Source organism: Alosa alosa, chromosome 1 (genome assembly GCF_017589495.1).
Source record: "Alosa alosa isolate M-15738 ecotype Scorff River chromosome 1, AALO_Geno_1.1, whole genome shotgun sequence".
Lineage (NCBI taxonomy): Eukaryota > Metazoa > Chordata > Actinopteri > Clupeiformes > Clupeidae > Alosa > Alosa alosa.
Genome location: NC_063189.1, coordinates 22,812,083 through 22,839,790, shown reverse-complemented (window position 1 = coordinate 22,839,790; position 27,708 = coordinate 22,812,083). Strand labels below are relative to the sequence as shown.

General features: G+C 41.8%; 1 protein-coding gene across 2 annotated transcripts; it reads right to left on the bottom strand.

The window, feature by feature from the left end:
* Positions 1-516: 516 nt before the first annotated feature.
* Positions 517-27,532, bottom strand: pds5a (PDS5 cohesin associated factor A). 2 transcript variants are annotated; one of them, XM_048239637.1, is made up of 33 exons: positions 27,379-27,532; positions 26,312-26,465; positions 11,927-12,130; positions 11,753-11,839; positions 11,498-11,595; positions 11,197-11,323; positions 10,747-10,827; positions 10,354-10,494; positions 9,944-10,059; positions 9,729-9,823; positions 9,488-9,633; positions 9,126-9,277; positions 8,744-8,857; positions 8,279-8,360; positions 8,022-8,070; positions 7,765-7,904; positions 7,485-7,600; positions 7,245-7,350; positions 6,807-6,967; positions 6,545-6,668; positions 6,248-6,406; positions 5,883-5,951; positions 5,658-5,794; positions 5,263-5,386; positions 4,732-4,936; positions 4,122-4,236; positions 3,893-4,025; positions 3,037-3,156; positions 2,784-2,846; positions 2,531-2,676; positions 2,340-2,424; positions 1,019-1,296; positions 517-799 (listed from the first exon to the last, which is right to left on the bottom strand). In XM_048239637.1, exons 2-33 carry the CDS (start codon positions 26,423-26,425, stop codon positions 796-798), a joined length of 3,891 nt encoding a protein of 1,296 aa, XP_048095594.1. In that variant the 5' UTR covers positions 26,426-26,465; positions 27,379-27,532; the 3' UTR covers positions 517-795. The 2 variants fall into 2 exon arrangements, with proteins under 2 accessions (XP_048095594.1, XP_048095601.1); XM_048239644.1 differs by lacking the exon at positions 27,379-27,532 and adding an exon at positions 27,140-27,188.
* Between the last annotated feature and the right edge of the window lie 176 nt (positions 27,533-27,708).

The following is a 27,708-nucleotide window of genomic DNA, read 5'->3' as shown; positions in this document are numbered from 1 at the left end:
CAAAGAAAATAAATCCAACAAATTAAATATGTTCAAATCGTGCACATCTACACAAAAAAAAACAAAAACAAAAAAATGGCATTGGGAATCATGGATGCAATACAAAGGGTTGCTATCTAAAACTTAAGACTTTGAATAAAAATGGAGTAAACATGATTTTCAACTTAAAAAAAACCTTCAACATTCCCCATTACCCCTGCACGAGTTGACGGAACCCCATTGGTTCAGTATGAAAATCTGTTTCATGATTTTGGATTTGAAAAGAAGTCCTTTTGTGAAGTGGTTCAAAATAAAGGCAAGATGGAGAGAAGAAAGGGAAGCTTTTCTCTGCCTTCTCAGCTGACAAATGTTGTCCATGACATTCAGCTCTCCTCACTCAGTGCAACAGACCAGACAACTCCTATTATAGGCCACTCACACCAATACCAGGCATACCCCACCCCACCCCACCTCACACCTCACACACACACACACACACGAGAGAGACGCAACAAATGGGGACAGAGAAAGACAGTAAAGAGTGGAAAATCTGCAGGATTTAATTGCAGGCAATTCTCAGTTTAAAACTGCCCGAGTTTAAAAACAACAGAGAAAAAAAACTAAACACAAACACACTTCAGCTTTCATCATTCACTTCTAAAGGGCAGTATGTCTGATTGTGTGTGTGTGTGTGTGTGTGTGTGTGTGTGTGTACACACACACGCATTTGTGATGGGGTTATGCATGAGAAGAGCTGGAGTCTGGGGGAAGGCAGGTAATTTCTGTACAGGTGAACACTTCAGCATGACCCCTCCTTTACCTGAAAAGTAGAAAAGATAATGAATTATTTTACAGGAGAGGACCTTTCAATTGAAAACTAGGTGATATTCTGAAATTATTATGACATGACTGGTACCAATACTATTAAGAAGCTGTACTTGTGGACAATACCACATTTGTGGGCTCAAGCAGTCTGCTTGACTGAACAGTGTATTTATTTTCTGACGATGACTGCTACTGCCTTCACAACCCAGCTCACCTCTGCAGGTCCATCTGTCTCTGTGTCCCAGCCTTCTTGGCATCTTCCTGTTTTGGTATCTTCCCGCTGTTTGGCTCCGTAGCTGCCGTGGAGGTGTGGTCCTGAGCTGGTGCTGTTCTCTTCCTGCCCCGGCCGCCTCCGCTGGCCGGCGCCCCTGCCTCTTTCTCAGGTGTCACGGCGGCTGCGCTCTTGGGCGGCCGTCCTCGTCCGCGCTTCACTGGCGGAGGCGTCGCTGCTGGGGGGTTGGGGGTGACGCTGTTCTCCGTCTGGGGGTCCTCCTGTGGAGGAGGGAGGGGACGTGGTGAGTGACATCCTGCCCCAGCGCAGGGCCCCACTGTTGAGGAGTGGGGGGATGCAACCTACACCATTTCTAATGTCTGCTCTTATATTTTAGAATAGATTTTTTTAGTCATATCATATCCAGCGACAATGAATGTAAATGTAAAATCAGGTTTCTAGGCCAAGTATACTTGCATATACAAGGAATTTGGTCTCTGCATTCATCCCATCCGTGAATTAGCGAACACACGGAGCACAGTGAGCACACAGTGAACACACAGTGAGTTGAAGCACACACACTAACCCAGATCAGTGAGCTGCCTTGCTACAGCGGCACTCGGGGAGCAGTGAGGGGTTAGGTGCCTTGCTCAAGGGCACTTCAGCCGTTCCCACTGGTCGGGGATCGAACGGCAACCCTCCGGTTCCAGGCCCGAAGCCCTAACCAGCAGGTCTTCAGTGAGCCTCTGAAGTTTGGCCTGCCTGTCCAACTCATTTAGATATTTTGTGACCATCTAGAACCACCGAGGTTCAAGTAGTCAGGCTGACGGCTAGATGCCACCAAGGTTCAAGTAGTCAGCCTCAAGGCTAGATGCGTGTGGCGTATAAATAGCGGCTGCAGAGGAGGAATGTGTGAGGAGACTCCCTGACTGCTCCTCATATTTCACAGCACCTGTCTGGCGTTTCTCCCTCACTCTCAACACAATCACGAGGTTACACACTCAACACACACTCACACAGGAGTTTACAGGGTACACAGAGCTGGAATGTAACTGGACTGTTAATAAAAAAAGTTTGTTTTCTTTAAAATGGTAAAGGTCAATTCTGCAGAGAATTTATGGTGGTGATGCTGAATGACGGGCCCATTAAGGATCTGAACAGTTTCAACATTGGCCTAGGATTAAGGAGCATGAATGTTTGATATCAACTGAACTCTTGAAGGAGGCCTATCTTTCAGAATCATGGCAGAAAACCTCTCTTAGCTTATAACTTAACATTACAATGTGTCACACACACACACACACACACACTCACACTCTCTTACCTTCTTTTTGACCTCTTTAACCACAATCACAGGGTTCTCTTCATTTTCTCTTGCTCCGGTAACAGATGCGACAGCCCCCGTGTCCCTTCATGAGAGAGAAACATACGAACAGCGCCATTACAATCCTTAGTACAACTACAAGACTCTATGCATATTAGCATGTACTGTGGAGACATTGATGGAAGACGTACCTGGTCTTAATGGATGCAGGTGTGGTGGGTGGGGTGTTGGTGCTGTTGTTGTTTCCTGCCTCTGTTGGGGTGCTTTTGGTATATGGCCGCCGTCCAGGAACCGTTAGGGGCTTATTAACAGCACCGAGAACTGGAACAGGTTTCGGCTTTGGGAGAAGAAAAAAAAAAAAAAAAAAAAAAAAAAGAGTGAGTGATCAGGAGTGTTTCAACAGCACTTCCTTGTTTGATGATTTTGCATGTAAAATGTCTTTACCTTTCCTGTGAGAAGAACCGTCCTAGCTTCAGAGGAGAGGTAGTCCTTATCATTGACAGAGTCCTGCAGAAACAGAGAAAAAGAGAGAGTAACCACTGAACAGAGAGACTTGGTCAACTAATATGCAATGCACACTGCTATCAAGCTGGCTGTATGTCAGGAGTGTAAACTACCATCCAAAATACAACACTCCCCGCACACACAAATAACAAAATGAACAAACTAAACACATACTTGTAAAAGATGTTCATACCTTGTCTGGTGTGGTGTAAAATTTGGTTGGAAGGATTGGATCCTTGGGACAATCCAAATGACAGGAAGTGCTCTTGTTCACAATAACAAATAACGCCACATCACACACAATGTACAGCTTCTGTAAAAACATACAATCAAAAGGTCAGCAACAGGATTTCAAGTACCCAACACACATCATACGGCAACCTCCTCACACATGCAACAGTAGTACAGCTCAATATGCCAGCTGTTGTTTTAGTGCATCTCTAGATTCTCACACATGGAACAGTAGTACAGCTCAATATACCGGCTGTTTTAGTGCATCTCTAGATTCTCTACATCAGGGGTTCTCAAACTTTTGTGGGCCGGGGACCCCTCATGGAGTGGAAAGTTCTCCAAGGACCCCTCATAATCGCAACACATAAAACAAGTTAATCATGTAGCTGTATAGCCTTTTTTTCTGTTAGATGCTTATGTTATATGTATTTTAAAAACAGAGTGCTAATACTACAATAGTCATGTTAGCAAACTTTGACAGTATGTGGTATTTTTTTAAAAGATAGTTGTTTCTTTGTCAAATGTAGGCCCATTGTGTTGAACACATAGTGTTTGCTTCACATAACTTTCATTTTGTTGGCGGTTAATTAATAGTAAAGTGTTGCTCTACATCATGTACAACAGTGATTAAATATGGTTAAGTCTGATTACATCGTTCTGGGGGTTTGTTTGTTCTGTGAGATTTATAATAGGCATTCAGTCTCTTTATGTGTGTGTGTGTGTGTGTGTGTGTGTGTGTGTGTGCGTGCAAGGCGAGAGAGCGTGACAGAGGCCGAAAGGGAGAGAGAAAGAGAGAGAGAGGAAGACAAATGAATGACCTCGTTTGTTTTGGGGTCGTCAGGGGCCTGGGCGTCCTTAGTCTGTTTGATGTTCTCCACCATCTTCCTGAGGAAGGCGTGACTGTTGTTCTCATTCTTCACCATCAGCACCTCCAACATGAACCACAAGCACCTACCCCATCACACACACACATTTAATTTAATCAAAACCGCTCATGTATATATTCAACACAACAGGGTATTTGCTAGCACAGACAAACAGGCTTACTCTTTGATGGCGATGAGCTGTTCAAAGTCCTGTGGTTTGGTGAAGTCTGGGTCGTGTGCCAGCAGATGGATCATAAAGGGCACCACATACTCAGGAAGGAGGGACACCAACTTATCTGGAGGGAAAACAGACAGAGGCAGAAAGGTCAGCGTGATCTCTCTCTCTCTTTTTAATTTTTCAATAGTGAAACACAGTCCATCCAATAGTGTCTGCCCTTCAGTGCTGTTTCCAGTGTCCCAAGTTTTGACACTGATCTAATCAATGACACAATTGATTTTGAGTTACTTTGTAACTTTGTGACATCTCTATTTTCAAACAAGTTTTTGTCATTTTGAGCAGAAGGAACAATTTATTAAGCCTGATGTATTTAATTGTCCTAAGTTGTCCACAGTTGCCAAGATGACACAGCATGTATTAGGATGTCTCTGACAAGAAAGGCAAGAAATAAAGTCTAAAGGCAACCGTATCTGGTCTCATCTGCCTGTTTAGTCATTGTTTTGTCTGCCTTTGCACAAGTGTTTTTGTTGGCATGAGGCAGTTCTGTCTGAGTCACATGAACTCAGAACACCACAGACACATGAGAGTGTTCCGTTTGCTGGAGTGCACTGACCGTGTGCCACCTGGTTCTGTTTGATGAACTCCCTGCGGACGCTGATGTTTTTGAGCAGGCACTGGCGGGCGTGGGCACGGCGCTCCTTCACCGGGTCCTTAGCACACAGGGCAAACACTGCCAGGTACTCAAGCGGCAGAGACAACTTCGCCAGGGCCAGATGCAGCTTCTGGGCAAAGATCTGCCTCACCTGGTAGCACTCATCCTACAGAGACACAAGGACCAAGAGTGTGAGTGCTGCGTGGGTTAGGGTTAGGACCAAGAGTGTGAGTGCTGCGTGGGTTAGGGTTAGGACCAAGAGTGTGAGTGCTGCGTGGGTTAGGGTTAGGACCAAGAGTGTGAGTGCTGCGTGGGTTAGGGTTAGGACCAAGAGTGTGAGTGTTGCGTGGGTTAGGGTTAGGGTAGAGTGTTGCGTGGGTTAGGGTTAGGGTAGAGTGTTACGTGGGTTAGGGTTGAGTGTGAGTGTTGCGTGGGTTAGGGTTAGGGCATTCACATTGGGCAGGTTTATGTGCCGAGGCAGGGGACACTCACGTTCAGGACGAGCCCACAGAGCTGGAACTGTTCTGGGGTGATGATGTCATGGTAACAGGGCTCCTGAGCAAGCTTCATTATGGCACATCCAGCAGACAACCTCAGCCTGGACATGTCTGATTTACTGAAAACACACACACAGCGGCCTCAGTCATGCTGATTCTCCAACACAGTTTGTAACACACAGGCATACACGCACACAGATATGCATGAGTGCGCGCACACACACAGTCGTAGCACACAGACGTGGACACGCATGCGCGCGCTCCTGCGCACGCGCACACACACACACACACACACACACACACACACACACACACAACACACACACACACACACACACACACACACACACACACACACACACACACACACACAATATGTAGAGTGCTGACCTGATTTTCTTCTGCTCTGTCAGGTCCCCCTCACTGACCAGCATAGCCGACAGTAATCTCAGTGTGGAGTTGGCAGACTTGGACTGGTTGTTTTTCATGCCCAGTAACCAGCGCACCAAAAGCTTTATGGCCTGCACCTACATTCAACCACAGACCGACACAGAGTTAGACTCAAATGGGCCACCCTATTAGCATCAAGTGTCGTCTCCCTCCTCAGGTACTTACTTTAGCGAGCACTTCAGGAGACACCTCCTCATCTGTGGTCCACAGTTTGCCATTCCTGTTACCTGATGACTGAGGCACAGACAGGACAGTGATAAAACACCCATCAGTATCTACAGTGCTACAGTATGTAGCTATAGTATCATAGCAATTTCAATTCATTAAAAAAAAAAAGATACGGAGTAGGACTACAGAGAGCAGAACAAAGTGTCTCATGAAACTGATATGTGCTTCTGTCACATAAACAGAAGCTGGAAATGTGCCACAGAGTCCTTAAAGTTTTGTGAGAGGAACGAGCTGACCAACTTCTGGCTCCGTCTCTGTGCCATCTGGCTCTAGCTCTGCTGTCTATGGGGTTTGCGCCTTACTCGGTCATTCATAAGCAGGTCCTTGACAATGAAGTTGGCGACGATGGACTTCATGGGCGAGGCGAACTGATCTGGGGCCAGCATAGAGATATGGCCCAGCGACACCAGGGGAGTGATCAGCTGCTCCGGGACATCAGCGTTCAGACTGCGAGACAAAGGCTGGGTTGGGGGAATGGGATGGGGCAGTTGGAGGAGAAGAAAAGTGAGCTTCATGTCTAAATGCCCATGGCATAGGTTATCTATGTTCTGTATATGTGATCCTTAATTTAGATATATAATATAATTGTGTGTGCCTACCTCAAATATCTGGGCCAGCTGCACCTCCTTGTTGTGGAAGATTGCGTGGATGCAGTGAACAGCCTGTTTGGCCTGGTGTGGGGTGCCACGCTTCGCTTTCTGATGCAGGATGGGGATCAGAGTTCTACACACACACACACACACACACACACACACACACTTTAGATTAATCAGATTCAATACAACCACCTAATCAACTTTGCACAAATGTATTCTGATATGTACTCCCATTTTGAGGATTGCGTCTGTGTATTTAACATACGAGCGAATCTGTGGTAGCTCTGTCTCAATCTTGTGTCCCGTGTTCCTGAATATCTGGATGGCTGCCTCGGCCACTTTGTCATCCTCCATCTTCAGACACTGCAGAAGTGACTCATAGGTCTCGCTAGAGTGGAAGGAGGTGGGGTGAGTGAACGACAGAACCTACAGACACCAGAAAGAGAAGAGAAGAGAGCTGGTCAATTTCCATGCCGACAAGTGCATGAGCAACAGAGCTCAGACAGATGCAGGGTGAAAGAGAAACACTTCCCCTTCATGCATTGCGCTATGCAAGGGTCAACAGTCTGACTGTGTAAAATCAGCAAAACAGAGTCCTCATTGCATCCAGTAAGCTAAGCAGATCATGGAATGTCAGGTACATCTTATTTCGGCCAAAGTGAGCCAACATAGCTCATAGATTTAGATCAAACAGCCCACGTACCTTGAGCAGCTCCAGGCCTGAGCGAATGGCTGTGTCGGGGGTGACTCCCTCCTCTTCGTCATCAGCCGTTCCGTCAATGGATTTATTCAACAGTTTAACCAGAGCACTGCACACATACACAATAAATGGTCAACTGAAGGCTGCAGTTCCACCACACCGCCACTAGGAGTCTCACTCACAGAGATCTACTGTTATACAATCTCTTCCCATACACCACGACACACTCATATGCTGTCTCACCTGATAGCTTCAGAATCTATGTGCACAGGTGCAATCCTCTCCAGCAGGAACTTGACCATTTCCAAGAAGGGGTTGGTGGGCTGCTTGGGGAACGTCAACTTCCTTGTAATCTCTCTCTGCATATACACATAGTAACAAATGTCAGTTGCTTTTATTCCACAATTGCTCACACAACACTGGAGAATGTGTGCGACAAAAGGAGTCATGAGCTTTTTAGAAATACAACATAAAACAGAAACCAATGTAACAAGGGCCTTTAGGGCCTTGCGATGGGACTCACCACACACAGCTCGGCCTGCTTGCAGGAGCACGTGGGGCTGATGAGCTGCTCCAGCTGCACACGCAGCTTCTCGTCCTCCCCCAGCACCTGGTTAAATTTCTTCATGAAGTCCTGAGCCTTCCCTGGGTCAGGCAGGTTCTCTGCAAACACACACACACACACACCATGAACGACTAGTGAAGATAGTAAGAGAGAATGGACAGTTCTCTTCAACGGGATGTTTTTAGGTTGTTTTTAGGATGTTTATATCAACTTACTGGCAATGGTCATCAGCTTTGCAAACATGGCAACACTGTTGGCTTCAGACTGCAGATAGAGAAACACATCATTCATTCTGTCCATTAAGTCCAAAACATTCTCATGACTTTCCAAAGACCTTTAATTACATTTCCATGACCATTCATAACCTAGCAATGCACTTAAATTATTCATGAATAATTCCCATCCCAATGTTTTTCTAGAAGTGGGAACTATGACACTTCAGAAAGGCGATGTGTTGATGGGAGATTCTCACCGTGGGAAGTTTGTGAAGGTCCAGCAGCTCCCTCACCAGCCCTCGGAGCATGTTCTGACACTTCCACATCTCATTCAGAGCCCTGCAGGGGTGTGTGTGGTGAGAGGGTGTGTGTGTGAGTGAGTGAGTGTGTGAGTGAGTGAGTGAGTGAGTGAGTGAGTGAGTGAGTGAGTGAGTGAGTGAGTGAGTGAGTGAGTGAGTGAGTGAGTGAGTGAGTGAGTGAGTGAGTGAGTGAGTGAGTGAGTGAGTGAGTGAGTGAGTGAGTGAGTGAGTGAGTGAGTGAGTGAGTGAGTGAGTGAGTGAGTGAGTGAGTGAGTGAGTGAGTGAGAGAGAGAGAGAGAAAAGGGGGAAGAGAGAGGGAGATAATACATTGCATGTCTCAGAGGGATAATGGTGCTTAAACAAGATCTACACGCATCTCAGTACAGCCAGAAATACTATAGGATAAGAGTAGGGATGGAGTACTTGACTGCGTTGGTGTCCAGGCAGGCATAGAGGTAATAAAGACACTTCATCTTCTCCTCAGTCTCCAGACTGTGAGGAACCATGTACTGAGCAAAAATCTTCTCCACCAGCAGCCTACCACACACACACACACACACACACAGAGAAAAAAAGGACACTTTTAGGAAGAAGTGAGTTACAAGGCCACTGTGTCTATGTGAAGGAGGTATTATTATTGTCGTTCTGGTAGTGGGCATGTAGATCTGTGTAGTGTTTACATAATTAATGTTACTAGTGAGTCTGTATGACACGCTGTGTGCTTGGCTTGGTTGACCTGTGCATGTTTGTACACTTGCCATTGCGGACTTTACTCCTGTGTGCATGTGTGTGTGTTGGTGTTTACTTGTCATCGATGCTGTTCTGGTAGTAGATGTGCAGCAGCTTGTCTTTGATCCAGCTGATCTTCTGAGCGGATTCTTTCCCAGCCTCGTGATGTAGGCAGTACTTCTTGAACAGCTGAGCTAGACCCATCATGGCTTCCTTCCGCACACGCCACTGGAACACATGCTCACAGTTACACAGGGTACATGTTTTTATGAGTATTGCAGTAAGAATGCTTGTTGGTAGACAACACACTGCTGCTGGACATCTGAATTTCCCCTGTGGGGATGAATAAAAGTATGTATCTATCTATCTATCCAGGACAAACACATGTGGATGCTGGCCATGTGGACAACACTAATGACTTCGTTATAGATTACTCACCCTCTTGTCCAGCGTCCTCTCCCTGACAAACCCCAGCAGCTGGTCATTCACCAGGTTCAGGTCCTTCTTGCCAGCGTTGATGATCGTTACGATGACATCATGACGGATGGCCTCCTCCGGGTCATGTGACCGCACTTTAAGGAAATCTACCATGCCGCACAGACAACACCATAAGTTCATTTGTGTGTTTGAAACGGTATAGTTAATACATACACAAACACAATAAAACCACAAAGCACACCTGTAAGGTCTTTTGCCAAGTCAGGATGATTCATCAGGCAGTGGCTGGCAAACTTCACACATTCCAGTCTCACAGGGACGTGAATGTCATTAAATCTGTAAACGTATCACAGCGTTATCACACAGTAACGCCAGTTTCCCCTGCTCTCCATATAGGAACCATAGTAAGTCATCATGCATGCATCTCAGCCTAAGCACACAGGGCTGTCCTCTTACCTTCCCAGAAAGCACTGCCACAGCGGCCGGTTTTGAGTGGCCAGTTCAGAGTCCTTCACACCAAAGAGTTTGGCCAACAACCTCACCACTGCCAACCGCTCCTCACCATCATTACTCTATACAAACAAATCATGCTTTAATACTTCCATTCTTTTCACAGCCATTACTTTTATGCAATAACTGTACTGTTTTGACATTCACTATAATGAGGAATCATCATATGAACATCATATCAACATTTCATAAGGTCAATTTAAAGGAATTACTCTATTGCCATTAAAGATTTTTGAATTCTTCAATAGAAAATACAAGATGAGCTTTGTTTGTACTACTAAGGCAGTCATGTTCTGCTTGTCTGTCTAAAAAGATTCAATATTTTGTGTGAGTGCTTATGCGTGTGTCTGCGGCACCTTCAGTTTGAACTCCAACTGGGGCATGACCGACACCAGCAGCAGAGGGTCGATGGCGAACAGCTCCTGGATGAGATCGAACACGTGCTCGGAGAGGTCACTCACCGAGGACTTCCCCATCACCAGCACCTGATTAAAGAACTGGACAGGAGAGGAGAATAGGGAACAGGGTGGTCAGGGCAGGGTCAGGGAGGTCATTACACATGAGTAATTTCATGGGTAATACTGGTAAGATTGAAAGTAAAAGCCTTTTTTGTACAGACTGGAGTGTGCATTTTTGTTTTGCGGATCTTTTATAAGCTACCTACAGTACCAATCCTCGACAGATGAGCGGTGATATTTCACTTTATTACCCATTATGGGTAATACTGGTGTCAAGACTTGAGCACTTACATTGGCGATGCACGTTTCAATGGTCTGTACAGTCCTCTTCAGCAAAGCTTTAGCCAGATCATATGCCTGCTTATTCAAGTTCTACAGTGAGACAGAAAGAAGGGAGAAGGAGAGGTGGGGGGTTTGAGTAATCATTCCTAATCTTCAAGAAACCACAATGACCTCATCCAGAGTCAGCAGAATCCAACTGATCATTAATACATTCAGGGATTAACTGTGCAACCTCTACAACATATTGTAATTGCACTGTAGCTTGAAATGTACATCAAAGAGAATGACAAAGTAGCTGTTTAAAGTGGTTGAGGTTGGCAACTGTTGAGCTCTCAGATTTACTGAGGGGCGAGTGGAGAGGGTTTGTGAGCTGGTATGAGGTCACTGAGTTCAGTGAGCCATGAGTGGCTGGTTATTGGTTAAGTGGTCCTGCATGTGGCCAGTGGTGTGATTGAGTACCTTGTGGGCTGGTATGAGGTTGATGAGAATGGTGTCCAGCAGTTCTTGTGTGACTCCATCTCCCTCCAATATGATGGAACTCATCAGATCCAACATATGCATCTGTACCTTCTGATTGTGACTGTTACTGTAACACACAAACACACGCACGCACACGCACACACACACACACACCAGTATAATGTGCACCCTAATCACTGGCAGTTGGTGATGAACAGCAAGTAAATGCAGACTGATTTGAAAGTTAGTGGGCACTATGGAATGGCGTGGTTAGGACCTACAAGAGAGGGAAATGGCTTACTTGATGACAGAGAAGAGGGTTTTGAAGAGCTGAATGAAGATCTCGTTGCAGTCTTCAAGCTCAAAGCAGATGTTATAAGACTTTACCCATGCCAGGTTCTGCAAAGATCAAAATGTTTGTTTTCCATGAACTGCATTAAGAACAATTCAACATTGACAAGAGAGGGCAGCCAATATTTCTCCACTCTTCCTTCTTACACTTACTGGTTATATTTTTTTATTCTGGAGTGTAGTATTTGTTTATGTGTGTGTTTACCTCCAGAAGGTAGAAGTAGCGATTGAACTGGGCACTCTTGGTGTCCTCCAACCCTTTCAACTGCCGTGTGATGAATAGAAAAATATCCTGAAGGAAAAAACAGGAGATTATTACAGCCAAAACAGTGAAACGCTTCACTTCAGCACACAAATAAAGGAATGACTGTATGAGAACCTTGAGTTTGTCGTGTGAGGTGTAGGGCGCCTCGGGGGCATAGATGCGGAAGATGTCTGCAAGACAGCAGGCCACGAGCAGCCGCACGTCTTTGTTGGGGTTCCTCAGGAAGAACTCAGAGGCCAGATGCAAGGCCAGCCCCAAGTACTGCTGTTTGTCCTCCTCAGAGTCCTGGTCCATATCCATGTACGTCTTCACCACCATCTGTCAGTGCAGCAGCGGGAGCACAGAGGAGAAAACCGGTTAATTTAATTTGAATTTTATTCTTCTTCATTTCTTTTCTCTTACCCTTTGTGTTTCTCAAAACGTGTGGAGGAGTGTACAACACAACAAAGTCAAGTGTAAAGTAGCAATAATAAATAGGAATAGAATTAGACGTCATCAATGTACGGTTTCTTGCGGCCCTTGAGACGTGGTCGTCACCACGGTTGTATTAGGTGATATTCAGACCCCCTTTTCAAGTTCTTTCCCAGCATCCAGGAGCCATGAGTGACGTTAAGCATGTTGACTGGTCAAGCACAGCCAAGCCAAATAGTCTGCTATTTTAAAAAATCTGTGTGAAACCAGAATAATTCTTATACAGCTGCTGCTTAAATATTTTGAGTACAATAGGTTACAACATTACAACATATTGGAAATAATAAAAAAAACATTTCTTCAAACTTGTTTTTTACTTTGCCCTCTCATTACAACTCTGATTCAACTTCAACAAATTCAAAGCGCAGCAGCAAGAGTCAACCCAACACTTAAATCTCTACACTGGCTTCCTGTAAAGTACAGAATTGATTTTAAAGTACTGCTGCTGTAATGTGCGTGTATGGTGTTGACACATAGATCCTGACTGTTTAGCTGAATCTTTCACTGGTCACACCTACTGTCAGAACGAAATGTGGTGAAGCTGCTTTTAGTTATTATGCTGTCAAACTATGGAATCAACTCCCAAACCATGTGAAAAGTGCCCCGACAAAAGATGGGCAGATTTAAAACTAATTTATTCTTTACTGCTTTCTCTTAGTAGATCTTTCCTCTTTTACCATCAGATGCAATGTTTTAACCCTTTAACTATGCTTTTTAGCCATTCTCTACCGTTTTATGTTTTTATGTATTAGTCCTAGTATCTTGCCACTCTTTTTCTTTATTTACTATATTTTATTGTTCTTGTATTAGATATTTACTTAACTTTTATTTTTTTTAATCTACTTTATTCATTGTCTTTATCTGTTTAATGTCTGCTTTTTATTTAATTATTTATTTTACTTTGCCCCCCCACCATTAATTGTTTTTTTTTCTCTTTTCATATTTTAATTGTTGTGATTTCTACTGACGATGTAAAGCATATTGAACTGTCTAGTTATGAAAGGGAACCTGCTTCCTGCTGGCTACCCAGGGCTGGTCCTGCATGCACAATCATGATGGAAATATAAAGGTTGTTATTTTTAAATGAAAACCATACATAGTAGCGCCACACTAACCTGGTGATTATTTTCTTGATTAATCAATTAGTTGGTTGGCCAAAAAATGTCAGAAAATAGTTAAACAAATGTCTATCAGTTTCTGCAGCTGGGGAAAGAAGTGCTGCTAGGCTCCAATGGTTTATCCAACAACAGGTGCTCTTTAGTAATGTGGGTACAATTCATGAAGTTAAAAAAAAAAACCTACCAAGAACAAAAAACTAAAGGCACTACGTCTTTAGGTAGAGTTTATATATTTTTCAAAGCATAGGCAAACAGACAATGTGTTCTGACCACTAGGTCTTCAAATGTCTATCAGTGTTACCTAAGCCCAATAGGACATCCTCAAATCCATTGTTTTGTCAATGGATATATAGCAAAATATCTGGAATGCCGATTTATTTTTGCGCATTACCCGTTAAGCCTGATCTTCAAATCTGTTGATAAAATTCAATAGCTTTAACAGAAAAGCAGTCCGCTTAATCACTTTCTATTAATGTATTAATGGTAATCTGTTTGAAAAAAAAAAAAAAACCTTATAATTATCCACTGATGCTTCATACAGACAAAGTACTGTTTTGTCTCTGAGAGCCTACTTAACCTGTGAGAGAAGGGAAAAAAGCCAAACAAATGTGCTCCATTAACAAAAGCATTACTTTGCCTGAGCATTCCGACTGGCAGTGCGCATGGAGAAAGAAAAGTGTAATACCCAGGGGAGCTCCTCCAGTATCTCCTGTAACGGAGGAGTCCCTACAAGTGTTGTGTCTGAAAGTACCTGATAAAAAGTGTACTGAGGGAGCTAAAAACAGTGATTTATTACTAAAATGTGTACTGCTATTAAGCCACAACATTTTTGATGGCAGGAAATATGTTAATCCTACATTTCCTATCCCTATGGATTTTGGGTAGAACATCCCTGAGAACACTAGCGTAGTGTCCGTAGAAATCTTAAAGTCAAAATTGTCTCTCCTGTGTGTATGCTTTTCCCATACTGTACAAAGAACTTCATACCCAACACTACACTCAACATTACACTGAATGGTTGAAGATGACCAATCTAGTCTAGACAAAAGTATTGGGATATTTGCCATTGCACTCACAGGAACTTCAATGAGATCCCATTCTAAATCCATTGATCCAGTTCCTAAAAACTTTTGAGAAACCCATTTTTTGCACATTCCCACTGTGCATGCATGGCAGGCATCCCCAATGCATTTGTCTAGTGTGTGTGGAGAAAACACGTCACACTTTAAGAGATTTTACGCTTTATAGATTGCTTCGTGACCTTTTTATTTTCTTGATAATAATGGGAATGTAAATTATCGATTATAATTTCCAATTAAATCATATTCTAAGATGTCAATATGGCAACACAAATATCACTTGCAGTCGGTGTTAACAATACTTAAGGGGTCTAAAGGGTGTTCAATATCGAGTGGTTAATCCTCTTCTTGCCGCCACACAAACATCACAGCCTCAACACCTACAGCCTTTAGGACCATGGAGAACTCTGCAGAGCTGCAGGCTCAGGCAGAGCAGACCAAAGTGGGTGAGTACAGGAAGAGAGGGGGGATGGGCACACAGCCGTCCAGCAGAGCTGAGCACTGTGGAGACTCCACTCTCACTCACTCACTCACTCACTCACTCAGCCCGGCAACTTAGAAGAGAAGGAGAGCACTCAGTGCATGAGCGCTGTTAAACTCATGCTATGTAATCACCCATCTCATGCAAGACTGATGTTTTCAGATGAGCTCTACCACCACATCATAAGGAAGCACCTGTACTGCCGTTGCTTTCCAGTATTCATTTTCCACGACATCAAACATATTTTGTAACCACACGATCACATCTGTTGAGATACTGCGGCAAATGTAAAATTGTCTCCTTCCTCTAACCTGCTACGGTCAGGTTCAGAAGAGGTTAACGTAGAAGCTACAAGTTAAATACAAACACAAAACCAAGAACTGAGCCATGCAACAACACAGCAAGACTCATTTCCAATGTACTGTGTGTACTAAACTATTGTCCTAGTTGTGCACTCTGATAAATGAGCAAAATACTGTGGACAAATCTGTACATTTTCATTCTATCTTTGGCACTGACTGAAAGTTAGCCACAGAGATCAGATAACATGTCAGTTAACATTTAACACAAATATTATCCTCCTGGCCCTTTATGATGGCAGTGTAGGCAAAAATGAGGTAGGTCGTTTTAGACTAAAAGATTAGTCTTGGATGGATTACTAGGCATTACATTTAAGGGATAAGATTATGTTTTATTTCAGTACTGGTATGCTTATATGTTTTACAAAGACAATTCTTCATTTCCAAAAGCAATAGCTTTTAACAGGTTTTGATAGTACACATTTGGGTATTTTTACTGTGATCTCTTTGTGCATTCTCTTGATTTTGGTCAAGAGTAGGTTTCAATGTGGCCCACCCTTGACTTCTAGCAAACAACTCCTCCGGCATGTCCACAAAGCAAACACAAAGTACACAAACACATCGAGCTATAAATGTTTTCTCACAACATTAGCAGATGCTAGTTCAGCTCCAAATAAGAAAAGTGGACTAAACCCACTTTATACAAGAGGGCGTTTACACAAACATTTACTACACTAACTGCAAGACACTAAAATGTGTGTTTTCTCTAACCACAGAAGTCCAATGTTGCACTATGGCATTTCCTCTGCACGTCCCTATCAGTTCAAGGCTACCACTACATGCAATCCCTCAACTATCACTTCACCCGCACCAGGGGACTGAGTGCTTACACAACCACAGGACTCCACTTCCTCATCTCCCTCTCGTCACACAACAAGCAATGGAGCTGCAACACATCAGCTATATTCAAAGGCTTACACTTACGCTTCCGCGTGAACTCTTTTTTACAATGCTGTTGTCCCTCATGAATGCAATCCATTTAGGGCTGGGATAAACGATTATTTTTTTAAACGATTAATCTAACGATTCATTTTTTCAGTCCGATTCGATTTCGATTGACTAATAGCAACTTATACATGTTGATTTACATATCTGAATGAAAAAAACATGAATTCCTTAACATTGGAATATTATGTTTATTGCTCTTAAGATTCCAAAATAAAAGACTATACAAGTGCAAAGTAACGAATTCTTAATCAGAGGTAGCATTCAGTTCAGTTCAGTAGGTCTAATTGAGTGCCTGTCACTTTAAGACGACGTTCGTGAGGGAATCCCTGCAATTTACATTAACACCGTTAAAACGCTGCTGATGTGTGAATGCAATTCATAACGTAATATGTTGTCACGATACCAAAATTATGACTTCGATACGATACCTGCCATAAATATCACGATGTTCGATACTGAAACGATACTACGGCGAAATCCTAAGACTCATACCTCCTTCAAGTGTATTGAGTCATGTGTAGAATTCGGTGCACTTTTGTAGTGTGCAGGTCAATTCTAGGTTCTAAACTTCCTACATAATTATTATTTTTATAGTCAGTAAAATAGTAGGCCTACTTTGTGTAATTAAGTCCTTTATTTTTTGTTTTGTGTTTTGCCAATAAAGTAGCTTTAAAAAGCCAAACTAGGCTAGATCAAGGTCAGTGTTGAAATTACTGCATGCAAATCACTGAATGCTATGCAGAGGGGCCTAATCTTTAGGCCATCTGATGTACAGTATAGGCCTTCCCGTGTTCATGGGATTTCTTTGACAGTTGCAAAGGGAAAATGTGAGGATAGTCTTCTTTGCGCCCAGTGTACAAGTACGACGTTCCAACCACTCAGGTCTTCGTCAGATAGGCCTACACCATGACCTGTTGCAATATGTCTGTGTGCATTCCTACATTGGCCTACGTCTATTTCTTTGATAACATGATTTGCTACCACGTAACAATAAGCCGCTATTATTATTAGGACTCAACACGCTTTGGTGGCATTATATGCTGTGGGCTTTAATTAGTGCATTTCGGGTATCCTATCCTACATCTGGGCAATACTTATTGAACAAATCAGTGTTTCCCCTAGAATTTTTTCCAGCAGCGGTGCTGTTGATCGTAAAGCCCCCCCCCCCCCCCAAAAAAAAAAGAAAATGTTGGAAAAAATGACTCCTTAAATGGTGACTTTTTGTGGATTTTGGACAGATTGATTGTTACAAATTATGACATAACCATCAACACAAGCATTTACAAAGCATGATTATTGCAGTACTTGAACAGGATTATTCATGTTTTTCTTTCACCTTTGTCATTTACATTATTAGTAATTAGCCACTGTACAACTGTACACTGTAGGCCACTGTACAAACTATTACTATTTAGAATTATTTACGATACATGATACATTAAAAAATAATTGATGTCCTATTTTTTTTTTTTAATTAAGGCATTAAGACAAAAGGCAAAAGATGTTTTTTATTCCTCCCTTTAGTCAATTTCAGCATGGGTGTCTTAACTTTTGCACAGCACTGTATAAAGATAAACTATATAGACTTCTCTTTCATGTCATTACACTGAATTGGTGCTATGCAAGTCGAATTGACTTTAAGGCCGTGACGGCCCGTGGGGCTTGCTTGATTCTCACGGTTTTAAGCTAACTTGGTACCGTTGTTGTGCATGGTGCATAAGAATATGTGGATGAAATGAGTTATGTTTTCCATGTCATTTGGTAAAATAAATGCTCAAAAACTCGAAGAAAATCTATCTTGGATTATAGGAGATAAGTGTCTTTTCTATAATTTTGGTGAGCTCTACAGGAATTACAAACTATCTCCAGATGTAAATGCTTGCGTATCCTATTACTCAAATTCAATTAAACCCACCAATAGGCTAGCTAGACCTTAGTTTCACAGCCTAGGTATTTTAGCAACACAGGGCTCGAAAGCATTGCCTGTATCACAAACAAAAACGAAACAATGCGTGGAATTTATCTGGGAATAGGCTACTGAAGGTAGGGGCGAGCTACCTCGCTGGCGTGTTTAATTTGGTTCCTTGGTTAACATAATGTAGGCTACGTTTTTTTGCACAAAATTGCATCTGCTAATAAACTTAAACATAAACACAAACAAGCATGATCTCCTGTGGAATCCCTCACTGCGCCTTCAACGTTAGCCTACTATTATTTGTTGACATCAAACCTGAACGAACGGCAGCTGTTCCTGAAGTTCACTTGCGTGTTTTTTTTTTTAATTACGCAACTTTTTTTGCAGTGGCGCTTGAATTCCAGGAGCGGCGCTGCGCCGCTGATGAATACATTGTAGGGGAAACACTGCAAATTGCAGTCTACATGCCATGACAAATATTACCAGTAGTACTGACCGAACATGAAATAGATTGTTTACAAGTTATGGTAATATTTTTCTGGCGTGAACATTGCGCTTTCATCACGATAGCACCCTATGATTACAGCTCGTTATGTCTCGTCAAAATTCATTGATGAAGGAAGGTTCGCTTTATCCCAGAGAACCATACTCGTTTCACTTAGGCTAGACTAAAACAGAAGAGAAGAACTTGGCACTAACCATGTAGTCGTGTTTTCTATAGCATATTCGTTAACCTGTCGTTCTTTGAACAAAAATGTTGGGATATGTCTGCGAGGTGTTTAGCCAAGTTCCATGCGTAGCCTACTGCTTTTAAATGACTTTGAAACATATATTTCACAAACGGGCCTCTTTGTACCTGATGGCTTGCCTTCACTATTCGCGATGTATCCGAAATAGTTGCAGATTTCACTTCACCTTTTGTTTTATCCACAACGCCGAGGACGGTCGGCAAAGAACTACTGTATATTGTTGTTGGCTGCGCACTCACTCACTCAGAGCTGCCTGCTTGACACGCCCACTTGCCTAGATGCGTGCAAGGAGCAGTGAGAGCAGCAGTTCACACAGACATTTTAATAAAGTATCGATTCTAAAAACGTCGGAAATCGTATTGTTTTTTTGCGTGAAGGCATCGTGATACCTTTTTAGTATCGATACACCGTGCAACACTATAACGTAGTTAGTTCAAATAACGGTTCGTAGCCTACTTCTCCTTGGGACAAGCACTTTTGAGTCTTGGAAAACACTTTTCTATTTACATTGGGATTTTGCAAACATTCAGAGTCAATAAAATGAGCCCTACATGAGTAACAAAATTGACAAGCAGATGTAAGTAAGCATGCTAAACTTGACATCCGAACAGTATTCTAACGTTAGCTTTGAGATACTGCTTGATTGCATAACTTAACTTAGTTTGGTCTCCTCAATGTAGGCTACTATGTTGTGATGAGACCTTAGCAGAGTTAACTTTAATGCAGCAGTTTTGAACAAATTTGCGCAGCATGGTCACGATGCTTAGCGGATTTAATATCAATTTAGCCCACCGTGTTCTATGCAATGCTTCTATGTTGTAACATTCAACAATCGTGAATATTTTGTTAAATGCACATGCAGAGGAGGAGCGGGCTCGTTACAAGAGAGAGTGGGCGGGGCAAGGAAAGGCTGCGTGCGTGAAAAGCACAGCTCAATGATTTCGTGGCCCCTAGCCACAGATTAGTCAACGTATGGGAAACACTGAAGGTGTAAAATTCAAAATATTTAGCGGCACACATTATGCTTAATGAATCGACGTGCATATTTTGCGTCGACGTCATCATTTACGTCGACGCGTTGTCCCAGCCCTAAATCCATTTAATATTGGAATAACAGAATCTGTGTGATTGAACAGGTTGAACACACACATGAACAGAATCTCCGCATGCTCCGCAGCCTTATTCAGACACAAGCTCATTTACATAATGTCCATTGGAAAAACTAGGAGGGGAGTAGTGTAACAAGCTGGCTAAGTTCGGAATTCTAAATGGCCGGTTATGTTGTTCAGATATATACGGCCCAACCGCTTGACATCCACAGAACATGAGGACTTACACGTAGGTCTGAAAGCAGCTAATACATGTATTGGTGAATGCAAACACTTCACATTCCAGCCTAAAGCTACAAAACAGAACAAAAAGGAAGGATACTTTGTTACAATAGAACCAACTAGCGTTGAAGTGGTATACCCACATTATGGTATGCCATAGGGTCATTCCGTGTCAAATCACCCAGTGGCTGGCAGGTCACCCTCTCCCAAAAAATCTGAAAAAAAGGTGTTTGTAGACCAAACCTATGCATAAATCTTAAATAGTATATCTGTATCACTAATGGTTCCAAAACTACAGCCCTTTGAAGTTTCAAGTCATTTTAAGCATCGTGGTGAACAATCCTTTTTGTTCAACTTCCAACATTATTGGCTCTTTTGGTATTTCACACACATTAGTGAAACTATGTGAATAGAAGTACATTTTCCTGTTGAATTAAACAATCCAATCAAATCAGGTGTATCTTGTGTAATTCCCCCTCTGCAAAGCTCTGAAAATGCCTATAAATTCATTATGTGAAAAAACATCACCTTTCAGGGCTTGTCATTCAAAAAGTATGTGACACAAATTCATCAGATTTTTTCCCCACTCATGTATGGATTATAAGGTCATGTCCATGCATTAACTTTGGTTGTTAACATCATCATATTGTCAGAGCATTTTTATTAAATTGGGCTTGATTTTCAAAAAGCCCGTTTTCATCTTCTCATTTCACCACGTGGACACAGTTAACAGGATTTCTTAAAATGTTACCATATATCATTCTGTATGTGAGGATCATCTGCCCCAAATTTGGGCTTGTTGCTGAGTTTCTTCATTGAGATAAGATTTTTTTACAAATATTGTCTATAAATCCACTGAATTTGTACTTCATCTGCAGTACCACTTTGCACCACATGGTGCTCTTTTAATACAATGGAAGTCAATGGAAGAGTAAGAGTCACTTGTTTGCTGCACGTATCCAATCTAAACACACAGTTTATGGTTCATATGGTTCAAGTAAAAAGGGGTTTCTAAAATTCAGTGCATTGTCAGATGTAGAAAAATCAATACTAAAGATTTATCATCTTTTTACAAATGCCTCTTGGATCCACGAGTCCTCAAACCTTGTTAGGAATACTTGTGATGGAAACACACATGGTCATCTTCATCAAGTGAAATACCTTGATGCACTGAATTTTAGAAACCCATTGTTTCTTGAATATGTTCCAACTTCTTTCCCAGATCACATGGAGACAAAGCACTGATCTCCATCTTGATGCTCTTTGTCTATGTATCACAGAGGACTGCATCCCAAGCATATGACGATGGATATAGACTTTGCCTAACCAGCTGGCTAGAAATTATTAAAGTGCTCACATAGGCACTGATAGGTTGAAGCTGGTGTAGAAAACTCATTACAAAGATGGTATTTCTGCTAAATCCTCTTGCTGCATGTATGATGATCAGTCAGTCTTATGTGTGTATAATTTACTTGATCAGTTTATTTTCTCTAAATAAGATTTACGTATGAGTAGTATGTTGTTCATGTTGCAATAACTATTTGGACCAATTCAACTATGAACCATAAACTGTGTGTTTAGATTGGATATGTGCAGCAAACAAGTGACTCTCTTACTCTTCCATTGACTTCCATTGTATCAAAAGAGCACCACATGTGGTGCAAAGTGGTACTGCAGATGCAATACAAATTCAGTGGATTTATAGACAATATTTTTAAAAAATCTTCTCAATGAAGAAACTCAGCAACAAGCCCAACTTTTGGGCAGATGATCCTCACATACAGAATGATATATGGTAACATTTTAAAAAATCCTGTTAACTGTCCACGTGGTGAAATGAGAAGATGAAAACAGGCTTTTTGAAAATCAAGCCCAATTTTAAAAAAATGCTCTGAAAATATTAAAATTATAACAACCAAAGTTAATGCATGGACAGGACCTTATAATACATACATGAGTAGGAAAAAAATCTGATGAATTTGTGTCACATACTTTTTGAATGAGAAGCCCTCAAAGGTGATGATGTCTTTTCACATTATGAATTTATAGCCATTTTCAGAGCTTTCCAGAGGGGAAAGTACACAAGATACGCCTGATCTGATTGGATTTTTTAATTCAACAGGAAAATGTACTTCTATTCACATAGTTTCACGAATGTGTGTGAAATACCAAAAGAGCCATTAATGCTGGAAGTTGAACAAAAAGGATTGTTCACCACAATGCTTAAAATGACTTGAAGTTTCAAAGGGCTGTAGTTTTGCAACGATTAGTTATACAGATATACTATTTAAGATCTATGCATGTATTTGGTCTACAAACACCTGTGATTTTTTTCAGATTTTTTCGGAGAGGGTCACCTGCCAAATTGCGCTGAAATTGGGTGATTTCACACGGAATGACCCCATAGTCCATACTTATCATATCATGTACATTTGAATAATACTGGTATTGGAAAAATGCAACTGGATGGAAGTAAAGTAGCTGCCAAAGGAGGAAACATGAAACAAGTTTGCCATCTTTGAGAGCACCTATTCAAATCATTCCCAAGCATTATAAAATGTACGATAGCAGTAATGTTCCATATCCAGGCTCCTCACTAAATCTGTGTTTTAAGTTTAGTAAACCTCTGACTTAACAGACACAGACACACCAATAACTAGAACCAACATGCTCCCAGAATGCATTTCTACACCACTATAACAGAGGACCAGTAAGAAGACCAAGGTCATCGGTTCATTTCCAAAGGGAGCACAAACACTGATAACAGTTAAACCCATAACCTCCTTTGGGCTCCAGATGTCTGCTGAAGAAACAACACTAATGAAAGGTAACCAAAAAGTACAAAACCTGTATTATGTGTGATGCCCTTCAAATATGAGTTTCACATCTTCCACAACTTCCAAACACAATCTTAATTGCCATTATAAATACTAACTAACCAAATTGAAACAAATTCCAACTGAATCAGGACCTGTGAAGCAAATGCTCATGTTGAGCACAAAACAATATACACTGTAAACAGATCAGGGGTCATTCCACGAGGTTCCCCAAAAGATGGAATCTGATTAGTAGTCCTGAATGTGTCCTGTCTAGGGTTGGGTATCATTTGGGTTTTATCCGATACCTGTGCTAAATCGATACTTTTAAAACGATGCCGGTGCCAAAACGGTACTTTGTTTTTAAAATGTTTTAAATTAAAATGGTATAAAGCATGAATTGCTTTTTTATTATTATTGATAAGACAAATTTGAACATAAAATTGAACTGTTATATTCAATTTACTATCAATATCTCATTGCTCCTACAAATAATACATTTAAATGTTAAAACAGCTTGCCATGCATGCACTCACAATAGTAGGCTAAAGCTCTGCTTTCTAGTTTATCCAGTAGGCGGTTTGCCATAAGGTATGTTAAAACCGCTTTCCATAAAACTGCCAGGTCATGGACAACGGCATTTGCAGGCAAACTAATCTAACAGGGACTCTACTTTCCAGTTAATTCAGTGTGTTCCCAGATGCTTTAAGAAATGTCATGTCTTAACCCATAACACGCAATAGTTTTGAACATGTTAGGCTACATGTCGGTGTTTAGATTCCCAGCGCTAGCCTAGTAGGCATTTTAACAGCAACTATGGCTATGCGCTAACACCAGTCAGCTGAGTTTAATTAGCGATAACGTACGGAGATGGTTTCGTGCCATTATGTTGTTTAGAACACACCGTGAAATACAGTTTTCACCTTACAACTTCGCTGATAACATTTCAAATGAATGCCAGTTAGCGCATTAGCAAGGATATTTTGTAACATATAGGCTACTGTTTATGTTGTTTCATAGCCTTTTGCTTGTGTGTAGTTAGGCCCACTGCTAGATTTTGACAGGAGCTCGCGATATCGCTTTAAAGTAAGCTACTTGGGCTCACGCAAGCTGTCAAACACTGTCCACTCGCCTATGTGGTACACCCCTCTGGTTTATACAGTGCTTATGTTAGCTAACTGGATAACTATGGATGTGTTGCTATCAGAGCAAAACGTTAGAGATGGCGCATGACATGCAGTGATGCCTCGTATAAAAAAAAAAAAAACATTTATTAAGCACCGAAATGAGGCACCGAAATCCACGTTGTTATTCGATGCAGTTACTACCGTTTGCGTCGGCACCGGTGCCATATTAGAACCGTGTTTCGGTGCCCAACCCTAGGTCAATATTTTACTAAGCCCTATCCTGTTTCATATGCTCCATCCTATCTATACCCAACATCGCCCAATATTAAACCCTTATCTGCAGAAACTCTAGATTACACACAGAATTAACTCATATCCATCGGTTTCTTGCTGTGTTGGTAAATCCTGAACAATGTTCAATGCACATCAGATCAGAAGAATACATAATGACATCATCAAAGGTTACCCACGGTCCAAATAAACAAGTCTCAGTGAAAATAAACATATGGACAACTTAAGTTAATTAAAAAACTAGACTTAATATTTGTCCATTTAATCGGGTCATAAGAATGAACATCAGTCGATCAATTGAACGCTCCCACATGCCACACAATAGATTTAGTTAATGCATGAGACACGCTGCTCATTGACTGAGAGCCCTAATTTCAGCAATGGGGACAGTGCAGTGTCAATGTTTATTATTGAAATAATGTATTATGTTATGTTAATATTATTAAGCTAGTAATAGTATTAAGTATTATTAAATGATTATGTTATGTTAATATAATATGCTACTATGTTGCAGAAGACTGTAACTTGTTAGCCCTCAGAAAACTCACATTTGCCCATTGTTGGATAATTTTCACTGAGGAAGCACTGTGTTGGAAGGTGCACTCACATTTTTAGTTCTCCATAGATACAGCATAGCTACATATGATAGAGACTAGTTCAGTGCTGGCAGAGGCTCAGAGATCACCTTAGACAGTATTTTTTGTTTGCAATAACGGTTCTATCAGAAAATGCAGAATCCATGTCTTGGTAACTTTTACAAAATCTAAATGAAAAAGTGTACCAGTGCTTTAGCCGAAAATAGCAGAGCTACGCAAACATACCAGTGCACAATGGTGTAGGACATTTGCATAGACCAGGGGATCTCGATTTGGTTTTGGTGCCAGGGTCCCCGTTTTGGGGAGACATTTTTCTGAGGACCACCATATAATTGCATCTTGACGATGTGGACAGACAGTTAAGCAACACAACAGTAGAAACGGTTCATTATGACCTGAGAAGTCATTAGTAGCCTACTGTAGATGCACAAGTCTGGAAGTCTCCATACTCTTGTTCCTTTTTTCCCCATACTTATCAGAATCACCTTTATTGGCCAGGTTTGTGTAAACAAACAAGGAATCTGACTCCAGTTAATCTTTCCTCTCAAAGTAAAACACTCACTTAACATACAAATATAAAAAATAAAAAACATAAAAAGAGTAAAAAGAATAAAAACAGAACAGTAACTGTAAGGTTGAAGTACACAGGAGGTAGATGAGCAGAGGGTGGGGGCTGTTACTGAGTGTTCAACAGAGTGACTGCTTGGGGGAAGAAGCGGTCTTTGTGTTGGCTGGTTTTGGCAAACAGTGCCCTGTTTCCAGGCCTGGAAATGACTAAAATCAAATTCTATAATTTTCCAGGTTTTCCATACTGCGTAGGAAGCCTGTACGTGTGAGCACTGTAGGATGCAACAGGCAGATACATTTAAGCCATGACCATTGAATTCTACCTGAGCTCCCATTCCCATTGTAAGCTTCCCATTTCGAAAGAGATTCTATACAGGTTGCTGAACAGCCTTCCCTGAAGGTGTGTCAGAGGAGGACTTACTCAGGACAGTGACCCACTGCAAAGTGGTCATTCAAACACACACAAACACACAGATCCGGCAGCCACCTCATATGCTACCGACAACAGCTACTAAATATGTGCATACTGTATGACAGAATGTATGACACTAAAGTTGGAACGAACTGGATTTGGCCCACATCACATGTTTAGGCCAACAGGTCAAATATAGACTACGTGATTATGCTAACGAAAAAGTTGTTTGGTTTTACCTTTAACCGTTTCACCACTTCATCGTTGCTGATTTTGTCAGTGATCTCTTTTACCCCCGGAGGATAGATGATTTTGCCTTCCCCCGCCGGCTTCTGTTGTTGCGGGAACTCCATGCTCGTTCAACTATTTATCCAGACAGTCCTCTACTGGCCTCTATGGGTCGGAAAACAAAAGTTCAGCAAAGGGAATCTGCCGCACTTTTCCAAAATATCGTTTTAGAGCCTTCTTGAAAAGCCCGATCCCTTTCTGAAGCCAGTTAAGTGCATAAAAAGAAGCAAATTTCCTGTTGACTTCAACATAATTTGTCGAAGCGGTGTCAAAATAAATTCCAAAATAAAAACATCAGGCTGGAGCTAGTTAGCTGGCTAATGTTAATCACAAAGCTAGTATCCGCTGCGTTCTTTTCATAAGCATTTATCTTACCCTCATAAGATGAGCATTATGAGGGCTAAAGTGCACCACACATCGGCGACTACATTTATCTAATGCAATTCAATCTACACATATGAGTGATTACGAATAAACATAATGTGGCAAACCCGCGTTGGGGTAGCTGAGTGCTGAGTAGCACACGTTAGCTCTCACACTGTACGGTATGGCATGCTAGCTAGCCTTTCCACAACTAACATTACGGCCTAGCCATTTCAGTTAGGCTAGGCCTCGAACTGTTCAAAAGATCCCGTTTACACTGTCACTTTAAAGACATAAAAAACACAAACACTCGCTCCTATCAAACAGATGAATAACAGATGGAAAAATATACACCCCAATGACACTAGCCCGAAAGTAACTAAACTTTGTGTATGAGAAAATGTGGATAAATGTACTTGTTAGTTGAAAGTTCAGCTTTGTATAGAACCCATTGCTTCCCCCAGCAGCTCTGGAAATCAAGGTTCCAGTAGCAGCGGCTCATCGCCCTCCCTCCCCGAAGTTGTTGCCCACAAGGATTTTCAACATCTCAGTAAATACAAAAAGATAGCTCTCTTCCAACAACTAGTTTACGAAAACCTGGATAATATCGATACATGCCCCAGCACTCAGATTCACAGATATTTGCAATATTTACCTTACGCAGGAATTGTTTTAATTCATGTGTCAGGTTCAGGGTTGGTTTTTAGTTTCAGCACAAAAGCTCTCCTCTCTCTCAGCGGCGTTTCAGTGTCCCTTGAACATAGGGCTGCAGCGCCGCCTTCGGCCCACATGAAGCAGCGCAACAGAGAACCAACAAGGCGGGAGAGAGCCGAGCAAGTAAAGCAAGTAGCCTACCACTTCCGGGGATTGGAGGCGGCGTAGTTTATCTATTAAAATAGCAGCTACTGTTACTTGTCACCTCTGCAGCCATCATATGTTAGAACTGTTTAATTAAAACTGACTAGTTAATTATAATCAACATTCA